Raw genomic sequence first — 25,886 nt, forward strand, 5'->3', positions numbered from 1 at the left:
CACCTTTATGGCGATATCTCGAAAATGCGACCACCTACACAACAACCACCACTCCCTTTTAAAACCCTCATTAATGCTTTTAATTTGATACCCATATCGTACAAACAAAGTCTAGAGTCACCCCTGGTCCACCTTTATTGCGATACCTCGAAAAGGCGTCCACCTATAGAACTAAGGGCCACTCCCTTTTAAAATACTCATTAGCTCATTTCGTTTGATACCCATATTGCACGAACGAATTCTAGAGTCACCCCTGGCCCACCTTTATGGCGATATCTCGAAACGGCGTCCATCTATAGAACTAAGGCCCACTCGCTTTTAAAATACTCATTAATACCTTTCGTTTGATACCCATATTGTACAAACAAATTCTAGGGTCACCCCTGGTCCACCTTTGTGGCGATATCTCGAAACGGCGTCTACCTATGGAACTAAGGATTACTCCCTTTTAAAGTACTCATTAACACCTTTCATTTGATACCCATATCGTAGAAACGCATTCTAGAGTCAACCCTGATCCACCTTTATGGCTATATCCCTAAATTGCATCCACCTATAGAACTATGGCCCACTCCCTCATAAAATACTCTTTAATGCCTTTCATTTGATACACATTCCAGGGTTACTCTCGTTTCATTTTCCTACATGGTTATTTTCCCTTATGTTGTCACCATAGCTCTCAACTGAGTATGTAATGTTCGGTTACACCCGAACTTAACCTTCCTTACTTGTTTTTATTATATTATTAAATTCGTTCGCGTGAGTGAAAATTCGTAAAAACTTGAACAAAATGTTACTAACTTTGGAAAAATCCTGTTCGTTCAAACAAAACTTTTGCAGCAAGAGGGCGCAATTTTGTATTTCGCTTGGAGGAGAAGTTGCATAATTGTACCCGATAAATAGGTGTCCCGGTATCTCATAATTTTTTGCACAGTAATTTCAAGAAAGGATTTTTTCGTTTTGTATTGATAACTGATTTTGTGGGTTTTTCGATTTGATGGTTTTCTTATTTTGGTGTTTTTTTTTTTTTTTAAGTGGCACCATAGTCAAAAGTACAAAGTAGAGAGCGCAGTGAGCGTAAAATTCTCTTTGAAATTTGCTCATGTATTGACAGTTGATCGCCGTTGAAGTGACCTGTAAGATCAGTTGTGTTAACATAAAAATCAGTTAGATTGATTAAGAATCCGTAAATTTTACAAAATTTTGTTAAGTTAAGAGCGACAATTTCTCTTCTGTTCTTCTAATTTGTTCGCTTGACAAAGAACTCGGTCGAATTAACCATAATTCGATCAATTTCACCGAATCTCCGCTGAGTCAAGAACAACATAACTGATTTGTTGACCATTTCTTTCAGTGCACGTTGAGTGAATGTACCAAAAAAATGTATGCTCATTTATTTGACGTAAACTCCCAAACATTAATGGATCTAAAATGCTTAACGATGTATTCAGAAAATTATCACTCAACGCTTGATCAACACTTGTGTTCGCTGGAAGCGCCTATTGTGGATTACTTTGAGTAGGGGACTGTTATAAAGCAGTGACCCATTTAAATACTTTTTTTTCGAGTCGAAAAAGTCCGGGTCAAAAAATTGTCCTAGGTGAAAGTCTATGGGACTCTGGCGAATACCCATAAAATTTTCATGACAAATCATGCATTCTTTTAACACAAATTAAAAAATGTATGGAAAATATAACGAGTTTTTACCAATCGATTTTCCTAACTATTTGGATTTGAAACCTATATGGTCATTTAAACAGTTGTATTACTTACTAGCTTATGCCCGTGAGATCCACCCCACGTTTCTATAAAAATATCCAAAATAAATAACACAAATTTTAAAGTAATTTAAGGATGTGTATTTGCGAATTTAGGTACTGCTGAAACCATAGGATATACAATATTTTTTGTAAATTATTTGGAGTATAAATAAAAAGATTTTTCGATGAGCCAACTCTAGAGCAGGCTACCTATAATTGGCCATGGGTGGAACATGAGGCGGTAAGATTGAATCCTACTGCAGCTAGTGACTGTCCTTGAGCTTTATTGATAGACATTGCGAAAGCTAACCTAATAGGAAATTGGAGGCGTTTGAAATTACAAGGCATATCTGTCGATATTAATCGAATCCTTGGTATGAAAACTTTGTTGTTTTCGAAATTTCCTGATAAAATCATTGCTTCAATGACATTGGAACATGTGACAATAAGCCTGGTCTCAATGCATAAGCGCGGAGGATCGAAATTACGAAGCATATTTATTATGGACCCTTTTTAGGATCATTCGATGAGGAGGAATTCCTGAAGGATCCAAGGAGTTAAGAAACTCAACCGGATAACACACAGCTTGCGATTCTTCCACGACTGTGTAAATGGATTGATAAGTTGTATCGTTTGTTTGAATTTTACAATAGATATAGAAGATGTAGTCAGACTGAAATTAACAAAAAATTGTAACGGCGGCAGATTACTAAACGTCCAAAGGGAATAACAGCCAAACTCATTTCTGTAGTGAAACTTTAGCTGCTAAAATAACCTAAGTTTGAACGGCAGCCACATTTTACTGAAGGTGTTAGGATTTCACGTCATATAAAAAAAAAAAATAAATGTAAGGCACGATAACCTCCGAAGCTCCTCTTGATTTTCCCTACAAATTGACCGGACGGGACCTACATGTTTTATGCCGACTCCGAACGGCATCTGCAAAGCAGATGAGTTTTCACTGAGAGCTTTTCATGGCAGAAATACACCCGGAGTGCTTGCCAAACACTGCCGAGGGGCGACCCCGCTTAGAAAAATTTTCTTCTAATTGAAAAATCTTATTTCTAAAATTTTGATGTTGCTTTGCCCGGGAGTTGAACCCAGGGCATACGGTGTGATAGGCGGAGCACGCTACCCATCACACCACGGTGGCCGCGTCATATAGCTCCTTACTAATGTTCATTATCCTACCATTACGACATTCAGAGATATGCAGTATGATATTTTCCATTTGTATGGTACGTGCCACTCCCCTTTTATATAACGAAATTATTATTAGCCTATGACCATCCCTGGAAGGTTTCTAGTGGGTTATGCAAATAGATAAATACCAGCAATTTTTCATAGAAAAACTAAAACCAACTCTCATAGTACTATACTTGGACTTCTCCATAGTAAAGTTGCACCGGATTTTTCTCCATAAAGATTTATCGAATTGAGATATTGCATTGCTTTCGTTGAAACAAGAATGATTGTGTATGAAAAAAATTCTCTTCATTTGGATGAGCCGTTCCGTAGTTATTGAGCCGGACGTTTATTCTGTTTTTAAAACATAAAAGTCCACATTTAGCTTTTATTTTCGGATTTATAAAATAAAAGTCCGGATTTAATAATTTCTTCCATACTAAAGAATTATAAGTCCCGTAAGACTTTTATTATATGGGAAATATCAGTTTGGATCCCCGTTATAAATTTTTCTTCTTTGCCCTAATGCGTTTGGCCCATATTATCCATACATTTCTTTGTATCGACTTTTTAAGATGCTTCAGTTTTTCTATTACTTGGTATAAAAGGAAAGAACTTCGCTTCAACCACTTTTCATTTTTTTTTTTTTTGATATTTACTTATTAAGAAAAATAAATAAAATGCAGTCCAGGTTACCCGAACTTGCTCTACATATTTCACCCTTAAATGCATGACATCTCCGATTTGAATTTTTTTTTTTTTTAACGAGAGATAACTGCTTATAAAGTCATGAAAAAATAAAATGTTTTAGTGCTCAAACAAATTATGATTATATGCACAATGTAGCCAAATGGCAACATGTAGCCAAATGGTAATTTGATAACAATCAAAACTATTTTTATATATACAACTGCTGCAAATGCAAATACATACCTTTTTATGTATAAACAATAATTTTAAATAACAATTGATGCTTTATTTATTATTTTACAACGCTTTTCAAAGTTCACACTTCACTACTTATGGACAATGTGTATACTCATGTCAAAAAATTGCGCCAAATAAAGCACTATGAATGAAAACACACGAGTCAACTTACGATTTCGTTTGAACAGTAGGGGGACTCATGATAGCATATAAACTTATAAGGTGTAAAATTATATCCATTTACAAACGCGGTTATATGAACGCACCTAGTAATACTCTTAATAAACTTGATTGTCGAATATCTGTATTATTGGCAAAAAAAATTTTTTGATTGTTATACAAATTAAAAAATACCAAGATTAAGTGAAAAATCAAAACTAAAACGTCTTTACTTGCTGATGTTGGAGATTTCTGATGAAAATGCCGGCTGTAATGTCTGCAAGGTTGCATTCCTTTGAGTTTACCGCGTTTACACAATGAAATGTGCGCGTAAATTTATACAAATTGTGTAAATGATTTTTCATAAAAAATTTGACAGCTCGTGCCTAAACTAGATAAATTTATACGTTTACACACTTTATAAGGCATTTATACGGCTACATGAGTCCCCCTAGTATGTAGCCAAAAGTATACATCACGAATTAAACCGTTATCTGTAGTATATGCGAAAATAAAAAACTTTTAATGCTATGTTGCCAAACGGCAACGCAATGCATTTAAGGGTTAAGTTTTAATTTGATACTCACCTGAAAAAGCCAAATTTAATATGAATAAATTGCGCGCTGTACGCATAATTGCTTTCCTTGCCACAGCAATAACAACAAGAAAGTTACCCACAGCGCCAACTAAAATCAAACTAGCATATAATATGATCAGCGTGTAATGCCAATAATCAGAAATGGCACGGTTACGGGTAAATTGTTCAACTAACGTTTTTTCTTGAGGCCCAATAAGACTCGAATTTGTTTGCGAAGTTATGCTGCCAAGACCCGCTTCGAAGTAATTGGTGAGTGCAGCAGGGTCCTCTGACTGAGGGATGGAAGCAAAAGGATCTAACATGTCAAACGCGATAGCAGGCGATACGTTATCACTCAGCACTTGTTCAGAGTGAGTCATATTGGTTAACTGTAATTATAGAAAATAAATAGATTTTTAAATCTCAATTCGAAAATTATAATTATTGCATGTTAAATGCGCAAAACAAATGAGAAATAAAGAATTAAATTGAGTTTGTGCGCTTCTTCTTATGCGAATATATCTCGGGCTATAAATTAAATATTGCACCCACCTAAAGGAATCCCAGGGCGGTTGAGTAAAATATTTGCCATATATATTAGGGTTGTAATTAAAAAGTCAAATTTATGATTTTTTCAATCTAACAACTTCAAACGGTATCATCACTGTAAGAGATATCTTAATATTTAAAAAACACGTGTCACAACATTTTTGGACGCGATGGACTCCTAAACTACTGAACCGATTTTGAATTTGTTTTGCACCCCGTTTGTAGTTTGATCTATCTTGAGAGATAGGATAGGTTATATCTCAGTTTATACTCGAAATATTATTTTATTGCAATTTTTTTTATTTGTTCGTACCTAATAATAAAATATTACATATACGCAGTGGCACTCATATTTTCAGGTGGTGAGGATATACTTCCGTGTAATTGTTTGGTGTTTAATTAAACAATCTGCTTATCAATAAAAAGTATTATAGCGAATGATATCAAGTATAGCACATCACAGCCCGCCGAGAGGGGGGGGGCGGGAGGTTCTGAGGGGGCCCGCGATTTAGAGGTACTATGACATTTTTTTTTATTCAGGACAGTCTTTAGTTGTGTAGAGGGTAATTTTCATACCCCTGGGTGACTAGGGTCTCGAGATATAGGCCAAAACGTGGGCCAGTGAATGCCTAGACAGTGTTTATACAATATGGATATCAAATGAAAGCTGTTGATGAGTCCCTTAGGGATGCAGAAGAATGAGAAGAAATTGAGAGAAGAGAAAAAAGAGAAGGAGATTGAGATAGAGATAGAATGAGACGAAGATGGAGATAGATGAAGCGAAAAAGACGGAGGGAGGAGTGAATAAAACGATTAGGAAAAAGTGAAGAGGGTGGAAGGGCAGAGTCAGACGGAAAAAGCTTATTAAAATGTATGCAGATAGGCCAAATTTAGGGCAGGACAACGTCTGCCGGGTCTTCTAGTAACATATAATTTGTTGCCAAATCAAGACTATTAAGGTATGTCCAAATATGGTCAGCGCAGATTTCGCTTTGGGGACTCAACAAATTTCAGTTTTTTTTTTTCTAATATAGTAGCTAAAATATCAGATAACATGTTTGATATTGTTTGGAAGTTACGTTGGTTTAGATTATAATTTCCTTATTATCCTTCATATGCAAGAGTTGTAAGAGTTTAATCTGTTACGCGCGATTTCCTGGGAAGTCTGCCATTATTGTGTATTTGTTTCTCATAACTGGGTTCCCTGATTGCCAGTTAAGGTGACACAAGGAGACATCCCGTAGCAGTTCTGCTCGCAATTGTATGGTAGGTATGCAGTCTTCTCCACTGCGGTGAAACAAGGGAGCAGGTTTTCAATGCTGTTGTTGTTGTTAATGTAAGGATACTCCCAGAAAGCCTTGGGGAGTGTTGTCGATGTTGATGGTCTTTTGCCGGATGCAGATCCGGTACGGTTCGCTAACAAGCTTCATAAAGTTACTAGCCCGAATGTCTCGGTAACGAATCATATGAAGCTGCTAGATCCGGTGCAGTGAAATAACTCCCAAATGAAATAACTCCCATGAAATAATTCCCAATGAAATAAGGCACAGTAAAAATGAAATAACCCCCAATATTTGCCAGTTATTTCATAATGAAACCACAAGTCCCAAAAATAAAAATGAAATAACTCCCAAATGAAATAAGTCCCAAAAAAATGAAATAAATTCCAAATAAAAATTTGAAATGGTATCTTTATACTATATAATCAGTTACACTGAGATTTGAAAAATACAGCAAAATATTATGTACATATGTAAAAGTTACAATTACAAGAAAACTTGAATAGTGTCGTCGAAGTAAATTTCACATCCATTCTGCAACAGATGTCGCAGTGTTGTGAATATCAATTGGCACGAACAAGAATAGAAGTAGGATTAATGAAGACAAACAAAAAACCGCTGTGATGGCTGAGTGGTTATAGCAGCGGCGCCTAAACGTTGCCGATGAAGGAATTTAGCAGTTCCCGAAATGGATCTATACAACGAGCTTTGGCAGTTGTCTAAATTTTTTCTTTCTTCTATTCTAATTTAAAAATTTTTTCAATTAAGAAAAAATGTATCTTAACAATAATAATGATAAAAAATTATTGTTAGGCCTTGAGCTCGACTCGAACCCACGATCTTACAAATCAGTAGGCCGATATAACAACAAAAAAACGTAATTTATTTTAAAAAATCGCATTTTTTTTTTTATGAAAATAACATAATTTAATAAAAGTAAAAAATAAAAGCAACAAAAATTACTTACTGATTCTCGTTTGGGAACTCCCTGAGAACCTATGTTCAAAATTTCAAAGTTCAAACCCCTTTTGTTTACAAAAAAAACCAATTGGTCCCTTAATGTATAGCCGACCCATAGAAACTGTTAGATGAACGTCAAAGTTTGATAAAATTGTATTTTTAAGATAATGAAATAAATCCCAATAAAAATGAAATAACTCCCTATCTCAAAAAATTATGAAATAACTCCCAAAGAAATTTTATTGCGGATTATTTCATTTGGGAGTTATTTCATTTTTTTGTTGGGAGTTATTGCATTTGGAAGTTATTTCACTGCACCGCTAGATCCATCAGGACTTCGGGGTCGCCAGAGCCTCGACTGTTAAGTGAGGTTGACAATTGGGTTGGAAAAGCTATATATTGCGCTGGCAACCCCTTGAGAGGGTTGTTCTACACAACCTCTTGAATCAATTTGGTATTTTAATCGCCTCTTACGACATGCATACCTACCGTGGGTATATTCTAAGCACCCTAACCCTCTGGGGAAGGTTTTCAATATCTTCGCTACCAGTATCGAGGGACTACCGATTGACTACTACAACCACCAACACCAGCACAGTGGTTGCAGTTCTTAAAGTCGTCTTATTTATATGTTCACGTAAGCTGCAGTGTGGTCATATTAAATCGTTCGGGTTCGGTCGGGCTAGTACCTTAAATGTACCAAAACCTTCGGGGAGTGTCTTTATCGTTAATACAACAACAACGACAACATTCGTATGAAAAAACTTTTGTGGAAAAAAGGCAACTTAAAACAATGCAATTTTTACAGACACCTGGGGAACAATATTTTCATTGGGCCACAATGTAATGGAATGGTGGCGGCATTGACGGACGAACAGTGGGCAATATCGACCATGATTTACAGGGTAACTGAAGGCTAAGCACATAAACACCAGTGGCGATTTCCGTCAGCATCCAGTATGAGAAAGTAGGAGGGCAGACTACGGTACAGGGACCTGATCAATGAAGGGTACGAAATATGGGGAGGATAGCATGTATCGGAACAACAACAACCACCACATAGCCCGGCGAGATAGTTTCTGCTCTAATGCAAGCGCATTCATCGTGTAGTCCGAGCATGCCCAGCGGATGTTGTAAGAGGAGAGATAGCACACCAGGAGAGATCAGGCATCGTCCAAAAGCCCATACGTAACATAATTAAATCTGAATTTTTATAAAAAGTGAACTTAACACAGTTTTTCAATCAACCAACAGCTCATACCGAGCTCACGTTAATGAATTTAAATAGTCTTGGTCAACCTAATTGTGGGGCTATTGGAAATAAATTTTTTATGGACATCACTTAAACCCCAACTCATTGAATTAACTATCATTCCCTTTAGTGCCTGCATAACCCTTGGGGATTTGAGATATATCTATAAATTATACAAATTACATATTTCCTCGTTGCTTTATGCCTGAGTAACAGATAAAAAGTAACTCATACGCCCTGTTTCCATAATCAACAAAACAAAAATGATTCGCAATACAATAAAAGGCATAGAGAAATTGAGTGGGTCGTTGAGGTAAGGCTGAAAAAGCAAGGGGAGGTAAAATAGAACGAAGAAGATTTTCGCATGTTTCTCCGCTTGTCATGCAAATCTTGCAATCGATTTTTAAGTAACTTCTCATTGAGCTACAAACGCGAAACTTTACACATAGGTTAGAACACCGTGCCAATGCGACAAAAGGAAAAAAATCCGTTAAGTGGCGCACGGATCGAAATAATTAGATAAGAATTTGAAAATTCTCAAACCAGCTATTAGGTAACTTCCCGATGCGCTAGAGGCTTGAAATTTCAAACTTAATTCAGAGGTCGATACAAAGAGATTCGCTAGGGGGCGCAGGCGATGAGATATTTAGAAAAATCAAATGGAACGGAGGGAATTTTGGGATTTATTTTTATGTAAGTTCACATTGAGCTACAAGCGTGAAACTTAACATATAGGATAGGCTAAGACCGAGAAATGTATGAAAAGGAGAAAATAAAAATAAAATAAAAAATTTTAAGCACTTCCTTTGTATAAATGGACAAAAATCAGCGAAAAATTTCTCCGTATATAAAGACATATTCTTGCTTAAGTTTAAATTTTAAATTTTGACATAGAAATTGCAAAAGTATTTATGAGAAGTAAAAATATAAAGGCGGAGCGCAATTGATTGACTACTAATATCTTCTTTCCACCAACTTTCCAATCCAAGTAATGTGCGCTCCACTTTTATATTTTTACTTCTCATAAATATTTTTGCAATTTCTATGTCAAAATTTAAAAATCAAAGTTCAGCAAGCATATTTATTCATATAATGAGACATTTTTCGCTTATCTTTGTCCATTTATATAAAGGAAGTGCTTCAAATTTTTTTATTTTATTTTAATTTTAATTATACTGAAAAAAATCAATGCTGCCGGAAAATCAAGAAGCAATACTTAAAGCAATTGTTACTGCATTTTTCAATAGTGACTTCGCTTCTCTGGTTTTATTGCATCATGATCTGCACATAGTATCTTTTCCAATTACGAACAAAAAATGTCTCGAGCTTCCAAAAACCGAAATAATTTTTTTTTTTGAGGAATTTAAATATAAAGAGCGTTGATAACTGATCTGCTTTCCAATATCAAAAAAATTACCTACAGTTATTGATATTGCATATTTGCAATGACGTAGCAAATGCCTAGCCGTATATTTTGTTAGCGGTTTTTATAAATATGCTAAACAAGCTTGCAATGCGATGATTCTAAACCATTTGCACAAAATCCTGAACACCCTTATAATTTATTATTATTTGCTGCGGAGGTAAGGAATCGGTTACTCCAAGTATCTACTTGCAGCGGGGAATTGAATGTAGTTTATTTCCTAAAGTAATCGTTACTACCCCAGCTCGTGCCTCTAACGATTTGATTTTGTGCGTTCTTTTTCAAAAATGTCCAAACTAAAAGGCTTTTAACAATTTGCAGGAAAAATTTAAAATGGCATACAAAGATGAGTTTTTCTGAACAAACATTAAGTCTGCCAAAATAATTTTCCTTTTATAATATTTTTATTGTACTACAAGTTATTTAATAAACTTTCCTTTCAACAGCTCTGCCCCAAGTATACAATGCTTGCTCTTTACATTAACATTGATTCCATGGATAAACAATACTCAGTAGAAATATGCGGAACCAAAACCCAAAGTGTGTATGTACTTAATGATTAAGTATGAACAACAGAGTATATATAATAACAAATGCAATCAAAATGCAATGCAAATAATTCACAATGCTTCAACAGAAATAATCACATTATTGTGAAATATATTGGAGATTGCTAGGGGGCGCTTGCATTGATATCTCAAATGCTGTATACATAAATATGGCATGAAATATTAAAGCGATTCACGATTAATTACATATTTATACATAATTATAAGATATATCTGTTAGACTGGGTCGATTTATTAACCGATATCGCGCCATCGATTTTTCGATAGGATTTGGGCTCAGAAAAAAAAGTTCCACTACGCATACCCAAAAAAATAATTTTTGAGCCTGCGAAAGTAAATGGCGAAAGGGTAAATTTTTCGACCAAAACGCTCCCCAAAAACCCAAAAAATATTTTTTTTTTTTTCAAAAACTGTTATCGCCAACGTTTTTTTCAATAAAAAAAAAATATTTTTTGGGTTTTGAGGAATGTTTTGGTCGAAAAATTTACCCTTTCGCCATTTTTATTTTTTGCAGGCTCGAAAATTATTTTTTTGGGTATGCGTAGTGGAACTTTTCTTTCCTGAGCTCAAATCCTATCGAAAAATCGATGGCGCGATATCGGTTAACTTTCGTCGATTCAAATCGACCCAGGTTAATATACGTATTTTATAATATAAATTGTTTTCACCTTGCATCTGTACATTAATTCCGAAGCTATGTTTAGTCTGATTAATTGTTAAATTTATCGAATAATAAATAAATAAATGAGGGGCTCCATACTTTACCAATAATAAATGTTCATTAATAACTTATCTGATAAAAGAGAAACAAATGTCCGTTTTATATAGTTGCTAATTTTAATATGGTCTACACACAGTTCAACAGTCTGTTTCGATGTGTAAGTAAAAATATTTGGGTATTATTTACACAGGAATGACTCTCGTTGACTCGTGAGAATCAAAATGTGTTTGTATGAATAAAGCGGGGATTACCCTCATTGCTTTAAATGTATTAAAACATTTATTTGATGCAATTTTCAGTTTTTCTAATTATTTGGGAAACGCTTAAACAACGTGACATATGTACGGTTAAGGCTACAGCTGTTCCAATCATACCATGTAAGTCTCTTCAAAGCCTTTTCTCCCGAGAGTGGGAGTCGAACCCGCAATCCTACGATGGTTGAACTGTTACAAGCACATTCAGCCACATCATGCCTTAGTTGTTGTTAACTTATCTCAATTGCCTTCCATGCATATTTTATTCTTTGGACAGTACATACTTCGTATATCGTCATGTACCAAAGATATGTATTTATTTGTTGTTGGCGGTTTCACATAAACTGGTATTTACTTTGTTCTATTTATAGAAATACAAAGAATTAACAATGTTGTTTATTTGTATGAGTTAGGCGGTTTATTAAAAGTAACGTATTCATAAAAAGGAACGGGTTTATAAAAAGTTACGGGCTTGTAAAAAAGTAACGGGTTTATAAAAAATAACGGGTTCATAATAAGTAACGGGTTTATGAAAAAGAACCGGTTCATAAAAAGTAAGGGGTTTTTTAAAAAATAAACGTGCATGCTTACTTACTCGATGTGCTAATTGGTGCGAATAGAAATCATCAAAAAAAGGAGTAGTTTTGAAAAGTTTTACATATATGTAAGTAGTAGTAGAACCGACAGCCCTTGTCCTGCTCGAACTTTGGCCAACCTGCATAATTTTACATTCGATAAGTTTCTATCAAATTTTTTCAAACAGAACAGCCTCGGGTTGAAAAGATTGAAGAGGAGTATGCACATTATCATCTTATAACGTAAACTCCTTGTCTTCGTTTGTTATTCGATTGACTTGATATAGATTTCGCTCATGCAATGATTGAGCAGTTTTTTCTCATAATTGTTCATCGTATTTTGTTATTTTCTACGCCAAAGTTTTGATGATTTCTACTGATGCATAATTTCGCAAGAGAATGCATTCGTAGCCTTGCATATTTTTTAGTAGGACATAAACAATCCGTTCACCTTGCAAGGCAATGTGAGTCCCCCTTATATAATATGTATCACATTTCTTCTATGTCTACATAGATGTATTTTATAAGCGACTTTAAGCATAGCTCAACTATATGGTTGGCTCATCTCATCAGCTATTTTTTTTTTTTTTTTTTCATTTCATTGGAGTAGATATTGTCAAAAGTAGATGGCAACCAAGTTATTGACAATATGTTCTTACAACACACAAAAACTGCTAAGTTTTATGTTTTCATTCCATTCGCCTAACTCCAACACGCAGATTCTGACAATCTGAACAAAGTATGTTGCTGCTGTAGAGATGAGCCAACCACATAGTTTTTTAATTTTACAATTTCATTATTACAGTTAAATAATGAAATAGACCAATTATTTTTTGTTCACTTCGAGGGTTATATATTTTAGGTATCACGAATTTGGTATCCCGCAAGCATACTAATTGACCCAATTGACAAAGTCATCTCCCATAGTGACAGGCACGAAGTTATGTATGAAGAGATTTTTCTATTTCTTGTCGGCAACAACCGATAGCCATATTGAGCTACTATCGTGGAGTTGTCTGTTTGTGTTCGCCGAGTCATTGGCTTGTAATGCGTTTCTTATCGGCTTGCTATCGACGAATTACAGATATGTCATCGGAATTATATTGAAGATTTAACGGTATATGTTTCATAACAAACCAATGAGTCGCTACTAACAAATCGATAACGCGACGATAGCAAGTCGATAAATTTTCTATATCAAATGAGCAATGATTTTTACACACAAAACGTATTCAAAACTTGTCATAGGAATCGTAGAGAATATAAGAAGACGAACGTGAATTATTCGGCAAATGGCAATATTGCGTTGCCTCAAAGCTTCCAATGCAGATGACAGCAACTTATTTGCTTTCAAAGTTTGCTGCTGCTCAATTTCAATTTCATTTGTCTTACTTCTCCTGAGAAAAGAGTCCTCATATCTTCCCGTTTTCTGGTAGCAGAGAAATATACACTGATTTAGGCGAGCAATTGGACCTGTGTGGCTTATTCAATTCCTTACCTCTAAATATACATATTTCGATACATTTCTGAAATTATTTTGCAAAAATTAGCAAAGTAAAATTCTTTATTTTATTGAAACACAATCAGTCAGAAAGATATCGGTTGGAATACGCATTGGAATGTTAATAGGAGTACGAAAAGAGATAAGCGAAAAGACTAGGAGAAAGAAGAAAAAACAAACGTAATGGTCCAAGTGGAAAATTTAATAGGACACAGAAAGAAGAAAGAAAATGAAAAGGTCGTGATGTGATTTGCCTCCCAGGAGACTTAAGTCGACCATGTTTTCCAAGTTTCGTTGTGCTCCTATAAGTTTTCCTTAAAAATTGGGAAAACGCGACTTACACGTTTTATGCCGCCTAAGAAAGACAGCTGAGAAGTTTTTCATGGCAGAAGTATTTGCCAAATCAATTCCGAGGGACGACCCCTTAAAAAAAATTTTTCTGATTGAAAAGATTGTTTTATAAATTTTTTAAGCTGCCTTGCCCTGGACTTGATCCTAAGTTCATCGGTGTGGTAGACGACCTTGTTTCATCACACAGTTCATAATAAAAAATCACTTTTTTTATAAAAAAAAGAAAAACAAACCAATTACACTCAAACATATCATTTCCACAGCTACCCTTGCGTATGTAACATTTTTTTTTCATATCCGGGGTCACTTACATACATACAAAACTACAAGTGAAGCTAATAGCGTCGTAGGAAATAGAAGATTTTTATTTAATTAGCCTATCCTTCATAAGCTGTAATCAATCACGTCAACATAATTCACTGTGCTACGAATGGTATAAAAGGTTAGAAACGACAAACAGCTTATATCGCAATTTTCTATGGGTACTTGTTTTGTATATGCGTAAATAAATCTGCATAAATCTACAGCATTTTATTAAATTAACCCAACTCGAGCTCTGACATAATATCAAACTTGCTTGAGTGGAATTACGAAATGGCTAATAGATTGATTTTTGAATCAATCTTTTATACTACATTTGTTACACTCAATTACGGACCGTTTTCACTATCTTGAGCTAGTCACTTACCTATAAGTTTTGGAAACTCGAATATTCTCCACACTAACTAATGAGCTCAGCAGATAAAGTTCGTCACCTTCACGACGTATGCCCTTTTCCACTGTCATCACGTACGAGGCGTAGTGACATAAGTACTTTTATTTAGCTATAAAATTGTAGATTCTCTTATGAAAATAATAATAGTCAACTTATAGCATTGGTTAACTTTAAATACCAATTTTTACAGATGAGTACTAAAAATTACAAAAACATAAGGTGTGACATGGCGGACGTACTTATGTCAAATGAAGAAAATTGGCAATTGGTAAAGCAATGCGGCTTGGCGAATGAACTAGCTTTATAACACACAATTTTAAGTAATCATATTTGCGTTTTAAAAAAGGCGTGGCATTACCCATATTTAGTAGAAGAAAACTAAAAAGTTTTGCAACCGTAAATCAGATGCCGTTGGTAAGATTTTGCAATTTTGCAGAATTCGGGTTCTTGGTATTATTGCGAGATCTGAGCAAATTAGGTTGAGCTTAGGTTAGGTTGAAGTGGCCAGTCCGTGAGAATCTCATATAGACTGAATGAGACCGTAGTATTAGTAGTTGTTTGTATAAGGACCAAACTGAAAAACCCTATGAAAAGCCAGGACATATGTTATAAGATAACTACATCATCTTAGCAAATACTAAAAGGTTTTAGGACCTGTGCCACTTGCTACTTCTGTCAGCTGTATCACTTCCTATAGCTGGAGTCTAAGCCTGGTTTCCTTCTCCAACACGCACTTCCTACACCTCCTATAACTGGCCAAGCCTTATTTAAAGGCATCTTGCGCTAGAAGACAATGTCCAGTCTACAGTCCTCTCTTTTTAATGGTTGAAGCAATTGAGTTAGTTTAAGACTGAAAGACATACGCATGATATTCGACACTTTAAAATCCCACGTTTGGTCCACGCCTTTTCCGCTTGTTCGATCAAGTGCAACTCTCGACTTTTTCTAATTTCGTACTATCTAATTGGGATGTCTACTGAGAATGCTTCGAGATATGCGCCCCTTTTAGCTGCTAGTCCACCCGCTTTTTCAATTCCATCTATTCCCGTATGCTCTTGGATCCAATATATATGTATGCTTCTCCCTCTCTTGATTTTTTCCACACTTTTAGATGTTCTGATGCTGCGAGATTCATGCCTAATTCCTGCTCCGCTGTCAGTCTAAAGGTTGACGCGGCTGCAGTTTAAGCTATTTTCTTCCATTATTTCTATTGCTTTGGTTGCGGCTAATACTTCCGCCTGAAAAACAGTTATCTGGAAGCTTGTTTGATCCGTTTGTTTCCCTATCAGCATATTAAACAGCAGGCCCTACTTCTTCCACTACTTTGCAAGCATCAGTGCACACGTGTACCGCTTCGTTCTCCAATTGGGCACCCCTGTGCCAACCATCCATCTCTTTTGTGGCTCTAGGAACCCCTTCGAAGCGCAGATATGGAATTAGGTAGTCTGTTCGTCCTGTAATTGATGACGCACACTACTATGGCCGTATGGTCGGCGCCGAAGCTGCCCCGAGGCATTGAGCCTAGTTGCAGTTGTTAAGGCTATCTTCTTTGCCACTAGGTCTGCAGGTGGATTGTGAAGAAAAGCATGCTTTGTAGCCCTCGGGGTTGTTTCCAGGGCTCCCCTAATGCTAAGCAATGATAGCCTGTATACTATCACTAATTTTTTGAGGACTGCGCTAATTTTTTGTTTTTTTTTTACAGCTGCTTAAAATTTTAACCGTCGCAAAATTGGCAATATATTTGTGGCACGTGAGTTAATTACCACTATAAATATTTTAGTACAAAATTGTCTGCTCCTTTGAATTAAGAACTTCGCAAACGTTTAATACCAAAGTCGAACATATTTTACGAGTTTTGGTTGCGGTGTTGATGTATTGTAATACTACAAAAACGATCAAAAAATTTACATTTTATAGTTTAAAAAATAAATATTTACCATTTTGTATCCAAAACTTTTGAAACCATAAAGATTAAAATTTATGAGCGAATGATTGCGCAGATATCTGTTCATTCATTACTTCGAATCGTTTTCATGGAAAATAATCGAATGCTCTTTAAGCTTTTCATTCGACATAGAAATCACTTGACGCGCTATAAAAATTTCCCGGCCAATTTAATGAAATACGCGCTAAACCAAATGCTTAGATGCGATTTGTGGTGATTCATACTAAATGCTGTTGAATGCTTCAAGTCATTGTGAATTGGATTTGTGTTTCTTAATTGAATATTGAAATAATTTTTTTAAACATTTTTTTGCTGATTTTTTGGTATTTTTTGAATTTTCACTAAAAATATGAAACACAATATTTGGTAATCGCATGGGACATTACATCAATGATTTTTTAACATTTCAATACAATTTTGCTGGCTTTTTTATAATTTGTTTTTGAATATTAATTTTCATCTACTATCACATATTTGGTTGATAATTTGTTATTAACTATCTACAGGTCTTACATGATGGAAAAACTTTATTTATTTTATCTCCACTTTATTGTGGTACATTTTCTTTAAGCACTTACAGTTGTCACTGCCAAACCAAAATGTAAAAATGTAACATATGTCAAAACTATAACACTCAACACCCTAATAATGTATTAGAAAGATAAGCAGATAACGTTGGTGCTCACAAAAAACATTACATCTCGCAACGCCATTCATTTAAGCTGTCTGCATTAATTACTTTCACTAAATGCTTTTGTACACATTTCTGTCACCACTTTGTGTATGTGTGTGTATGCACTTCACACGCACACACCAAATTATAATGGCCTTAAGTAACTTTTGCCATCACCAACACTTGTTGATTTTTTATTAGTCAAGGATGCACGTCGAATTAATCACTCGCTATTTGGCTGCAACTTTGTTGTGCTCCTTTCGGCGCCGGCTTCAGTACTAAAGTATTTAGGATGTTAACTTTGCTTTTTATGCAGTAATACATTACAAATGTATGACGCGTTCGTGTTGGTTCCTTTCGTGTTTTTCTTTATATTTGTTTTCGTCAGCCAGCTGTCTAGTCAGCTATAAATCGCTGAAGCTTTGTTATCAGTAAAGCTCTGGAGTATGAACTTTTACTACTAAAATTTTGCCGGCTACAGTGTAACTTTTTTGAAGCATTTGTTTACATTTTCAAAAGTTTAGTAGATTTCTTGTATTCACAGATATTTGCTAGTGTCCGCAAATACGTTGTGAGCGCCACTCATAATTTTCCAGCAAAGCAAAGAAAAACATTTATTATGGCATAGATCAAAGCTTTTATCAAAACTGTTTTCAATTTTGCATAAAATATGGTATATGGTGGAAAACATTGAAATAGGCAGAATTTATATTTGAGCAAACAAATTGAGAAATATTCCAATGTTTGACTTACTTCACTCTAGCACTACTGGGCGTATGAGTAACATTTGCAATTGCCACTTTTAAGCGAATTTCGCCTTTTTCGGCTCAAAGGTTACATTTTTATACTCAGCAGAGCTCACAGAGTATATAAATTTTGTTCGCATAACGGTGCCCCGTAACTGCGCCAACTAATCGAAATAGATATAGACTTCTATATATCAAAATGATCTGGGCGAAAAAAGAAATTAATTTAGCTATATCCGTCAGTCTGTAAACACGATAACTTGAGTAAATTTTGAGGTATCTCAATGAAGTTTGGTATGTAAGTTCCTTGGAGCTCATCTCATTCTGAAATGAACGAAATCGGACTGTAACCACGCCCACTTTTTCAATATCGAAAACTTCGAAAAACCGAAAAAGTGCGATAATACTGTAACGAATATTAGCAGCACTAAAGGATACTATCATCTCTAAGCCGATGCTAAGCAGTGATTTGTATGCACATTAATAATTCAATCATTATGTCTACACATATGTACGTACACGCAGCGGAGAAGCAATGCGCAAACACATGCAGATATCTTATCTGAGATGCTCCCAAAAGTACGCAATTATAACTGTGGAAGTGTCGCTCACAAATACACGCGCATATGAGAGCTATACACGTGCATCTGTAGTTATAATTATATAGCAGTAACTAAGTAAATTCTAAAAGAGCCTAGAAGTATGCAAACGAGAACTCTAGTAGAGTATAAAAGGCCGCACGACAATCAGTTTCATTTAAGCAAGCTATTTGGTTGTGAAGTATCAGTGTTATTGTGAAATACTTTAATAAAGGCCATTTTGCATTATTAAATATTGGAGTTATTTATGCAAGAGTTTAGTGATACGAACGTTAGTAGAAGGTTGCAAATAAGAGGAATTCCAGCAAATGCGTTACAATTGGTGTCAGAAGAGGAATTGTTGAATAAATTCCGAAGATATTGAATACAACAAGGACATGACAAAGTTAATTGAATTGAAGATCCAGCAACTGAAGAAGGAGTTGTAGAGCCGTGGATTGAATACAAGCGGCGTTAAACTCGAACTTCAGGCATGGCTACGAGAGGCAACGAAAGCAGAAGGTATTAACGTGGAAGAGTATGTCTTTCATCTTGATGGCGACGAGACAACAACAAAAATTGAAGAGAAAAACGAAACATCGCAGGCAGTTACGATCACAGACTTGAACACGATTTTGGCTGCAATATCTGCTCAACCATCGACAGTGTCATCTCAGCTGGCAGAACAGTAGACATATATGGCACCACAATTGGAAATACAGGAGGCACGCATTTCAGAAATGTCGACACAGATAACATCCAAGATGGAAACTCAACTGGAAAACAGAAGACATATATAGCATCCCAACTGGAATCACAGGAGGCACGTATTTCAGAAATGACGTCACAAGTGTCATCTCAACTGGAAGACCAAAAGCCATATATGGTATCCCAAATGGAAACGCAAGATGCACGTATATCTGAAATGACGGCAGAAGTTTTGGAACAGGTATCATCAAAACTGGAAGCGCAGGATGCATAAATGGCTCAGTTTCAGGCACAAGTAGATGATTTAGAAGGTCGTATGGAGCAGTTACAACTAAATCGCCCAGCTGTTTCAGCAAGCAATCCGAAGGTAAAAATTCCATCCTTGGACAGTTCTGTTCCTTTCCAGGTCTTTAAGCTACAGTTTGAGAAGACCGCAGCAGTGAACAACTGGAATGCTGAAGATAAAGTTGCAGCTCTATTCGTAGCATTGAAGGGGCCAGCAGCCGAGATCCTACAGACGATTCCCGAAGGAGAGCGGAAAAACTATGAAGCATTAATGGCTGCTGTAGAACGACGTTACGGAAGCGAACATAGGAAACAAATCTACCAAATTGAATTGCAAACCGCTACCAAAAATCTAATGAGACTTTGCAGGAGTTTGTTTCAGACATTGAGAGATTGGCTCATCTTGCAAATGCGGACGCACCTGTGGAATACACTGAAAGGGTAAAAATTCAGAGCTTTATGAATGGCATACGAGACGTCAAAACAAAGCCAGCTACATACGCAAACCCAAAGCAAATATTTGCTGAAACGGTATTCCATCCAATGACTCAGGAAACAGCGTCACTTTTGAGTAAGCCCGCATACAAAGCTCATCGCGTGGAAGTGGAAAGGCCAGACTGGGTAGACACAATTTTGGAAGCGTTAAAAGGAACGCAGCAGAAAAACAATGGTGGCGTCAAATGCTTTAAATGTGGAAAGCCAGGGCACGTTGCACATTATTGCAGTACCAATTCTAACAGTTCCAGCAATGTGGGGGGCCGTAAACGCAGAGCTGAAGGTGATGAGCAAATTAAACTAAAGCAAGTCAGCCGCAAGGGGCGACAGCTGGCTCACTCAATTGAGTGCCCCATAACCTCAATCTCGCCAATTGGAAGAAGGTCAAGCAATCTTACTGTCGGAGGACATGTGGATGGAAAGGAACGTTTACTGACTGTAGATACGGGTGCATCCCATTCCATCATTCGATCAGATTTTGTCAACAAAAAGATAAGACCATTGATTGGAGCAAGATTGCGTACAGCCACGGACATAGGACACCCAGATAATTGGAGAAGTAGCATATGAAGTAGCAATTGGGAACGTCACGGTACTACACAATTTTATAGTGGCAGAGATTGTTGAATGAAATCATAATTGGAGTGGACTTCTTAATCGACCAAGGCATCAAGATCGATATGCAAAGCAAGACGATGCGATATAAGAACATGGATGTGCCACTTAATTTCGGCTACGAGAGAGGCTACAGCAGTAAACGAGTGCTGGTTGAAGAGAGTCGACAAATACCACCAAAATCCGAAGCAGTCATCTGGGCAAAGGTTGATGGAGATTGTGGGATAAACAAATTGTGGGTTGTCGAAGCAGGAAACAAATCAGCACTGAACATACTTCTAGGAAAAACCCTGGCTATGACAAAACAAGATGGACGTATTCCGGTAAGAGTACTCAACGAGTTCAAGTACCACCACTCAAACTGACATATTTTGGGAAGATGCCAAGAGGCTGAAGTAGTTATTAACTGTGAACAGCTCCAGGAACACGTTTCATCTAGTAATACTGATCTTTCAAACGAGATCACGGCATGGACGCAGGGGCTAGAGGAAGCCTATCAGAGTAAGGCAAAGCAACTGCTCCCAAAGTACGCGAACATATTTGACCCGGATGATTCCAAACCAGACCGCACCAACGTTGTGAAACATCAAATTGACACTGGAGATGCGAGGCCGATCCGTCAAGCTCCACGTAGTGTTCCACTGGCGAAGCGGGAAGTAGTGAGTCAAATCATACAAGAATTGAGAGACAGCGGCGTCATCGAACCATCAGCTAGTCCATGGAGCTCACCGGTAGTACTTGTAAAGAAGAAGGATGGAAAAACGAGGTTTTTTCGTGGACTACCGGAAGTTGAATGACGTTACGAAAAAGGATAGCTACCCATTGCTAAGAATTGACGACACACTGGACTCGCTAACTGGTACGAAATGGTTTTCCACACTGGACTTGAAAAGCGGCTACTGGCAAGTTGAGGTGAAGGAGGAAGATAAAGAGAAAACAGCCTTCAGTGTCGGTGATGGTCTTTGGCAATTTACGGTGATGCCTTTTGGACTTTGTAATGCACCAGCTACTTTTGCGAGACTCATGGACCAGGTACTGAAAGGACTACATTGGAAAACATGCTTGGTGTACCTGGACGACATCATCGTATTGGGTAAGAACTTTGATGAACATCTTAAGAACTTGGAGGAAGTTTTCCAGAAAATAGTTGGCGCTGGTCTGAAGTTAAGTCCCAAAAAGTGTGCGCTGTTTAAAAAGTAAGTAAATTATTTGGGTCACAAGGTAACGACAGAGGGCATCTGCACTGCGAACGAAAAGATAGAGGCTGTAAAGGATTGGCCAAGACCACAGAACCTACATGAATTGAGAAGTTTCCTTGGGCTGTGCCCATATTACCTCCGATTTTTACCAAATTTTTCCAGCCTAGGCCATAGCCTCTATGAGCTTACAAGAAAAATAAAGCTATTGAATAAAAGAAGGAGCAAGAAGTGGCTTGAAGGAGCGTTTGTGCACTGCCCCAATGTTAGCACATCCTATTCCAGGAGCAACATTTATTCTATATACAGATGCGAGTGGATATGTTATAGGAGGCGTTTTATCACAACTGGTAGATGGACAGGAGAAGGTAGTTGCATATTACAACCGTTCGATTGGAAAACCAGAGAGGAACTACTGCGTTACGTGGAGAGAGCTGTTGGCAATGGTAGAGTGCATTAAACATTTTCACAAATACCTCTACGGCCAGCGACTCCGTGTCAGAACAGATCACGCAGCGTTGAAATGGCTTCTGCAGTTCCATAATCCGGAGGGACAATTGGCACGGTGGATCGAGCGACTACAAAGCTATGACTTTTCCGTTGAGTATGGAATGCAAGCACTGTTCAAAGGCCGAGGCTAAGGAAGATATTATAGATGTCCCTCTAATGACTATAGATGTACGGATGAATGGTACAAGGAACAACTAAGAAAGTGTCAGCTAGAAGATACAAATCTGTCACATGTTATGCAAGGGCTCGAACGAAACGAAAGACCAAACAGAGAAGAGATGTCAGCAGAGAGTCCCATTGCGAAGTCATATCGGGCACAGTGGAACAGTTTAGAATTGATATCCGGTTGCCTTCATCGAGTATGGGAGAGTGAGGATAGTCAATGCAAAAAGAAACTGATAGTTGTTCCCAGAAAGAGGATTCCTGACGTGCTCAGCGAGCTGCATAATGGTCCAAGTGGAGGTCATCTTGGAATCACGAAGACACTCGAGAAAATTAAGCAGAGATTCTATTGGGTTGGTTTCCGTCAGTCGGTCACCGAGTGGATTGCCAACTGCGAGGTTTGCAACTGAGCGAAAGGGTCCAAAACACGAAGTCATGGACAGATGAAGCAATATATTTCAGGTGCACCATATGAAAGGATTCGCCATGGATGTCGCAGGTCCATTTCTAACTAGCAACCGCGGAAACAAATACATACTGGTGATTATGGATTATTTCAGTAAATGGCCAGAGGTATACCCAATCCCAAACTAAGAAGCAGAAACAGTAGCAGAAGTGGTTACAAACGATTGAGTTGCAAGGTATGGTGTGCCAATGGAGTTACATTCTGACCAAGGCAGGAATTTTGAATCAGCTGTGTTGCAAGAAATGTTCAAGAAGTTGGGCATTGGAAAAACACGGACAACCGTATTGCATCCTCAGTCCGATGTTATGATGTAACGTTTCAATAGAACATTGGAAGAGCATTTAAGGAAAGTAGTAGACAAGTACCATAAGGACTGGGATACACATATATCATTATTCTTGATGGCCTACCGATCGGCAGTACATGAGACAACGGGCCAAACTCCCGCAAAAGTAATTTTTGGCAATGAACTTCGACTGCCAGCTGATTTGAAGTATGGGATAGATGCCGATGCGGGGAGAAATGTCAAAAAATCCACTGGTGTCTTGGAAGAAGAGCTGAGAGAGATACACGATCTGGTAAGGCAACGAGTAAAGATTATGAGTGACAAGATGAAAGCGAGGTACGATAAAGCAATTAACTCGGAAGGGTTTCAGGAAGGAGATTTGGTGCTGTTATACAACCCACAACGAAAAAGAGGTTTGTCCCAGAAATTGCAGTGTAATTGGGAAGGTCCATACAAAGTTGTAAAACGGATCAACGATGTAGTGTACCGCATGCAAACTATTGGCAAACTACGAACCAAAATGAAAGTGGTTCATTTGGAGAGGCTAGCAGCGTTTAAATCGAGAGATTTGTAATGAATATTAGCAGCACTAAGGGATACTATCATCTCTAAGCCGATGCTAAGCAGTGATTTGTATGCACATCGATAATTCAATCATTGTGCCTACACATATGTACGTACATGCAGCAGAAGCAACGCACAAACACATGCAGATATCTTATCTGAGATGCTCCCAAAAGTATGCAATTATAATTGTGGAAGTGTCGCTCACAAATACACGCGCATAATTATATAGTAGTAACTAAGTAAATTCTGGAAGAGCCTAGATATATGCAAACGAGAAATCATAGAGTATAAAAGGCCGCAACAGTAGAGGCATGACAATCACTTTCATTTAAGCAAGCTATTTGGTTGTGAAGTATCAGTGTTATTGTGAAGTACTTTAATAAAGGCCATTTTGCATTATTAAATATTGGAGTTATTTATTCAACAGTTTAGCGATACGAACGTTAGTAGAAGGTTGCAAATAAGAGGAATTCCAGCAAATTCGTTACAATACATTACCAAGTACGGATAAAGCGGTGAAACTTGGTGGGTGGGTAGACCTTATGACGCAGAATAGAAAATTATTAAAGCTTTGAACTAAGGGCGGGGCACCGCCCACTTTTAAAAGACGGTAATTTAAAAGTTTAGCAAGCTGTAATTTCGCATTCGTTGAAGATATCCTAGTGAAATTTGCCAGGAACGTTACCCCTATTACTGTATGAGCCGTTTATTTTGAAAGTGGCATAAGTCATTTCATGTCGTTTAGGTTCAGTGGTAATTTGTTTGTATCTCTCCTCGCCTCCAGTTTTTTAGAGTCCAATATCCAAAAATGCAATTCTTATTATTATTTTATAATTGTAGAACCATCTATATATGCATTCGTTCAAAAATAACAATGCAATTAATACCATGAGTTGGAAATGACTTATAACACTTTCAAAATAAACGGCTCATATGTGTTGTAGATAAAAATTAAGTCTAATTTTAACAAAAAATTGTATATCTTTACAGTATATAAGTAAATTATGTCAACATTCAACTCCAGTAATGATATGATGCAACAAAATACAAGAATAAAAGAAAATTTCGAAACGGGCGTGGCTCCGCCCATTTTCATTTAATTTATATAGAATACTTTAATGTCGGTTACACCCGAACTTATTATTCTTTACCTGTTAAGTATTAAAAAATTAAAGATTGCGCTGACTTAATCCACTATGTATTGGAATTGCAAGAGATTTAGTTGCTATAAGTCATAACTAATGACTCTGTTACCATTGTTAGCCAGGCCAAAAACTTTTATGTATTATCGTGAAACCATTTGGAGACTGTTTTGAACTACTTAATACTATTTTGAAACTTTTAATAACTTTTTGAAAACCGTCTGTTTTTTGAAACCAGGTTATTTTTTTGAAACCTGGTACTTATTTTATTGGAGCTGGTTCACCTTTTCAGCCAAATACTTATTTGAAAGCGGTTACGTTTCGAAGACCGGTTTCCTACTCTTTGAATCGGTTAAATTTTTTGAACCGATTCATATTTCTTAAATTATATGCAGTTTTACGCAAAAATCGGAGTTAATTTTATGAAACTTTTCTTAAGAAAACATGTACGTTTTTGGTTCAGTGTAATCATGACTCTACTGGTACAGTTTTAACGATTAGCATTAATGCTGGCTTATTGTTGATCGCGCCAAAGGGCGCCTTCAGTTTTTTCGGCTGCTTTTAAGAGCTACAATTCCCGACGTGCGAACAGTAGCTATCCCGGCCACCAGTCGCCATATGCCAGCACAGAATACGTAGGACTACGACTTCGAACTCATACCTTCGTCGACGTTACTTTCCTGGAAGCTCTAAGTGTAGCTCCGAAGACCTTCTGACTGATGTTTTTGTCGCACTATGCTTCCGGGCTACACCA

At 36.9% G+C, this 25,886-nt stretch overlaps 1 protein-coding gene across 2 annotated transcripts in view; it reads right to left on the reverse strand.

Moving 5' to 3' along the window:
- NPFR (Neuropeptide F receptor) overlaps positions 1 to 17,625 on the reverse strand; it is a 41,504-nt gene extending 23,879 nt beyond the window's left edge. The window contains exons 1-3 of one of the 2 annotated variants that reach the window (XM_067775289.1): positions 17,443 to 17,625; positions 16,696 to 17,345; positions 4,619 to 4,997 (exon numbers count right to left, since the gene is read on the reverse strand). In XM_067775289.1, coding sequence (XP_067631390.1) covers positions 4,619 to 4,997; positions 16,696 to 16,770 — 454 coding nt within the window. In that variant the 5' untranslated portion in view covers positions 16,771 to 17,345; positions 17,443 to 17,625. Of the gene's footprint in view, positions 1 to 4,618; positions 4,998 to 16,695 lie in introns of both variants that reach the window. The other variant, XM_067775280.1, reaches the window with a different exon arrangement.
- Positions 17,626 to 25,886: the final 8,261 nt, after the last annotated feature.

The sequence above is a fragment of the Eurosta solidaginis genome, chromosome 1 (assembly GCF_040869045.1).
Source record: "Eurosta solidaginis isolate ZX-2024a chromosome 1, ASM4086904v1, whole genome shotgun sequence".
Classification (NCBI taxonomy): Eukaryota; Metazoa; Arthropoda; class Insecta; order Diptera; family Tephritidae; genus Eurosta; species Eurosta solidaginis.